Source organism: Nicotiana attenuata, chromosome 10 (genome assembly GCF_001879085.1).
Source record: "Nicotiana attenuata strain UT chromosome 10, NIATTr2, whole genome shotgun sequence".
Taxonomy (NCBI): Eukaryota; Viridiplantae; Streptophyta; class Magnoliopsida; order Solanales; family Solanaceae; genus Nicotiana; species Nicotiana attenuata.
This window is the reverse complement of record NC_031998.1, coordinates 11,597,162-11,601,686: the sequence shown is the minus strand read 5'-3', so window position 1 is coordinate 11,601,686 and position 4,525 is coordinate 11,597,162. Positions and strand designations below refer to the sequence as shown.

Here is a 4,525-nt window from a genome sequence, read left to right as displayed (position 1 = left end):
TGCCTAGCTCCTAATAGTAAGTGCCATCACGACTCCCGAGGGTGGGAAATCCGGGTCGTGACAATTTGAAATTCAAATACATGATTTTTTTTTGGATGTATTGTCATATTTTGACTAGATTATAAACTTAATTGCATCATACAATACTAATCTATTGTTATATCCTTTTAAAAATTTTGACCTTTATTGTATTTAACATATGTTAACACCTTAAAGTTCAAACTTCTGTGAGCATATGATTCATTTTCTCATAGTTTCGGAATATATTTGTCCTCTACAAAATGTTTGAGATGACAGTTTTGTTTTTGCATTTTTTTGTCTTAACCGAGATTTGGCTGCATTGATTCTTGATAAAAAAGTTATGACGAATTATTTGCAGAGGCAGTAACATATATTCAAGTCAATAAATAGTAATTGTTTCGTCAGTTTCTTATATTATCTTAGTACCCTTGAAACAGTTCTTTGATTTTTTCCTGAGATATGGATGTCAATCTGTTATGTCCATCTCCATATCAACTTCAGTTAATTTTTCATATGATGAAGTCACGCATTATGGGATGCCAATCGGGCTGCTCATTATTTTGCATGGTTAAGTGATGAAACAATTAAAATGAAAAAAATGGCTCTTTGGAATCACGAGTGACATTAGTCAAAATATGACAATACATCCAAAAAATCTGATTTGTATTCCTCATCTTGTGCTAAGTTGGGTCTGCAAGATCAACTGAAATTGCTGGTTATTTGCACCAGAATTCTGTCTGTTTGCTCCTCTGTTATCTGCAAAAAATCTGCAGTTTTGAGTTCAGTTTTGGGTCAGAATATGTACTATTTGAGTATAATTTACTCACTGTTTTGCAGAATTTCAGTTGTGATCGGTAGTGGTTTAAACTCCTTTGAGTCTAATTAGTTTGTTTTTGTATCCAAGACAAGATTATTTCTTGTTTTATTTGCTCGAGTGCTCTCCAAGTAATCCCTTTCTGATGTCATTTTTTTTTTTTTGCATGCTACTCCTTGTTGAACTATAAAACCTTCTTTGGTGGTACATATATTATTAGCTGAGAGAAAATTTATTTCTGGTAGCCGAGGAGAAATCATTGCTGGTAACTTAGGGAACACTTGTTACTGGTAAGTTTTCTTAATTTAAATTTTTGGTAATTGGATTTGATGGTAGTGTATTTGTGTATTTCGCTTATTTATCTTGTTATGTATGTTACTCTAAATTTGTTTTTACTGCCATCTTGGAGTTTAACTAATGATGCCTTGAGTTAAGTTACAACATGTTGCTGAAGTCCAATTTTTTTTTAGAACTGAATGCATGGGTTGAGTACGACTCTAAATTAAAGTACTACAAATGACAGAATAGGCAAGCATTGTTATTTAATATTGTTCTGTAATTTTTTTGTTGCAAGAATACAAAAAAGTCAACATATTTCTTAGAGTTACCCAGCTAGCTAGATATTTATTATGTGAGCCTGCAGAAAACTCATAAAAATATACAAATGCACTATGTTAAAATTGATTATCCATGTTAAAATTAAAAATATAATATCCCACTTCTCTTCAGTTGCTCCTCCTTCTGATTTTTCACCTTTAAAAGCATTGGTGTCTAATAATATGTAGGTTTATTTGGTTAATTTTGTCGATTTAATTTATCGTATAGGATTTCAATGGATAATGGAGATAAAAGTTGGATGTATCTCCTAAGATGGACGGATGAGTATATCCGTGGAGTGAACGATTTTCTTGATAAGGTATTTGAACGAGCTTCCCAGGGAAATGAAATATTATGTCCTTGCAAAAAGTGTATTAATCACTATTGGCACTATAGAAATATGGTGGAGGATCACTTGGTTGTTAATGGATTTGTTGATGGTTACACCAAATGGGTTTTCCATGGGGAAGGATTTTCCTCTAGAAATGCACCTCACGAAAGCAATGATGATGAAGATTCTAACATGTGTGATGATATTGATGGATTACTTCATGATACCTTTAGAAATGTAGAAGGTGAGGCAGAGCAGGAAGAACAGATGAGAGAGACTATATCTGAAGATGCTAAGAGATTTTTCAGATTATTAGAGGAAGGTAAACAAGAACTATATCCTGGGTGTGAAACCTTCACTAAACTGAGTTTCACTATTCGGTTGTACGTGTTTAAATCCTTGCATGGATTGAGTAATGTGGCCTTTTCAGATATGTTAGAGTTGTTAAAAGAGGCATTTCCCTTTGTTCAGTTGCCAGAATCTTTCAACAAGGCTAGAAACATGATAAAATATTTGGGTTTTCATTATGAAAAAATATATGCATGCCCTAATGATTGCATGTTATTTTGGAAAGACAATGCAAAGGCCGATAATTGCTCTATTTGTGGGGCTTCTCGATGGAAAGTTGTTGATGCTTCCTTGACTAATACAAGCTCTAAAATCCCAGGAAAGGTTTTAAGGTACTTTCCCTTAAAGCCTAGGCTTCAGAGGATATTCATGTGTCCTGAAACAGCCATTGCAATGAGATGGCATGCTAATGAACGACCCAATGATGGGAATATGAGGCATCCTGCTGATGGAGAAGCTTGGAAGGATTTTGATTCTCTACACTTAGACTTCTCCAGAGATCCACGTAATATTAGGTTGGGTCTTTCAAGTGATGGTTTCAACCCATTTCGAACCATGAGCATTTCTCATAGCACGTGGCCTGTCATGTCGATGAACTATACTTTATCACCATGGATTTGCATGAAGCTAGAATATATCATGTTGTCAATGATCATTCCAGGTCCTTCATCTCCAGGAAATGATATAGATGTGTATCTACAACCATTAATTGAAGAATTGAAGAAACTATGGGAAACTGGGATAGAAACATATGATGCTGAGACAAAGCAAACATTCCAAATGCGTGCAGCCTTATTGTGGACAGTTAGTGATTTTCCAGCATTAGCAATGCTTTCAGGCTGGAGCACCAAGGGTAGAATGGCATGCCCAACTTGTAATTACGACACATGCTCTCGATATCTCAAACATAGTCATAAGATGTGTTACTTGGGTCATCGGAGATTTTTGCCTCTTGATCATCCATCGAGAAAAGATAAGAAGTCATTTGATGGTAATGAGGAGTATAGACCTGCAGCTACTCCTTTGTCGGGTGTGGAAGTGTTTGAAGAGCTACTTGAATTCAACAATGTCTTTGGAAAGGGAAAAAAGACCACGGGATAACAAGGGTCCGTGGAAAAAAAGATCTATTTTTTTTGAATTGCCATATTGGGCGCGTAATACAATCTTGATGTGATGCACATCGAGAAAAACATATGTGACAGTTTATTGGGGACTTTGCTGGAAATAGAAAAAAAGTCAAAGGATCATGTAAATTCTCGCTATGACTTACAAGAAATGAGGATACGAAAGGAGCTACAACCAAGAGAAGATGATGATGGTAGTGTGAGTTTGGCTAAAGCTTGTTTCTACATGGAACCAGAACAGAAAAGTTTATTTTGCACCATTATGAAAAATGCCAAGTTACCAAAAGGGTGTGTCTCGAATATTTCAAATCGCGTTCAAGTGAAGGAGATGAAAATATCAGGGTACAAGAGTCATGATGCTCATTTTATAATGCATTACTTGCTCCAGGTTTCTGTTAGAAAGGCGTTGCTCAAGAACGTCTCGTTGGCCTTGATTAGGTTGGGCAATTTCTTTAGAGCCATATGTAGTAAGGTCATAAGGCGAAGAGATCTGGAAAAAATGCAGTCTGAAATTGTTGAAATAACTTGTGAGCTTGAAAAGATTTTTCATCCAACATTTTTTGACATAATGCCACATTTGCCTATTCATTTGGTAAATGAAATTAAGCTTGGGGGTCCGGCACATCTTCCTTGGATGTATTCTATTGAAAGGAATCTATGTAAGTACAAGGCATTTGTTCGTAATCGATCTTGTCCAGAAGCATCAATAGCAGAGGGATTTTTGGCGGAAGAGTGCTTGAATTTTTGTTCGAGATACCTACATGATGGCGTGAAGACAAGATTCAGTAGATACACAAATGTGGATGATGAGTGCCCTCAAAATTTGTCACCTATATTCCCTATAATAGGACATCCAATTGGAAGAAATAAGAAAAATACTTTTCTCATGGATCCACAGTTATGTTATGAAGCCCATCGGTATGCTCTGTTCAATACTGGAGATGAACAAGTGAAAAATTTATCGAGTAAGATAAATTATATAATATTTATTTAATTTCTATATTTCTTTATGATATGAGTGATTTTATAAAACTCATAATTGCAGGGGACATAAGGATTTAATTGGTAGTCACAGTAGATCAAATGTATGGGAAAGGGCAAGGAAGCATAGTCGGGAATTCAACAATTAGTTTCCAGAAAAAGTTAAAAATATTGAAGTACCCGATTATTTAAAATGGCTAGATAAAGGGCCTAATACGGTCGCCAAAAGATATACTGCATATTTTATTAATGGATACCGATTTCATACCATAGAACGAGATTCCCGATGCAAGACTCAAAATAGTGGAG

At 35.3% G+C, this 4,525-nt stretch overlaps 1 protein-coding gene across 1 annotated transcript; it reads left to right on the top strand.

The window, feature by feature from the left end:
• On the top strand, positions 1,668 to 3,212 carry LOC109233579. Its single transcript, XM_019399464.1, has one exon. It carries the CDS (start codon positions 1,668 to 1,670, stop codon positions 3,210 to 3,212), a length of 1,545 nt encoding a protein of 514 aa, XP_019255009.1.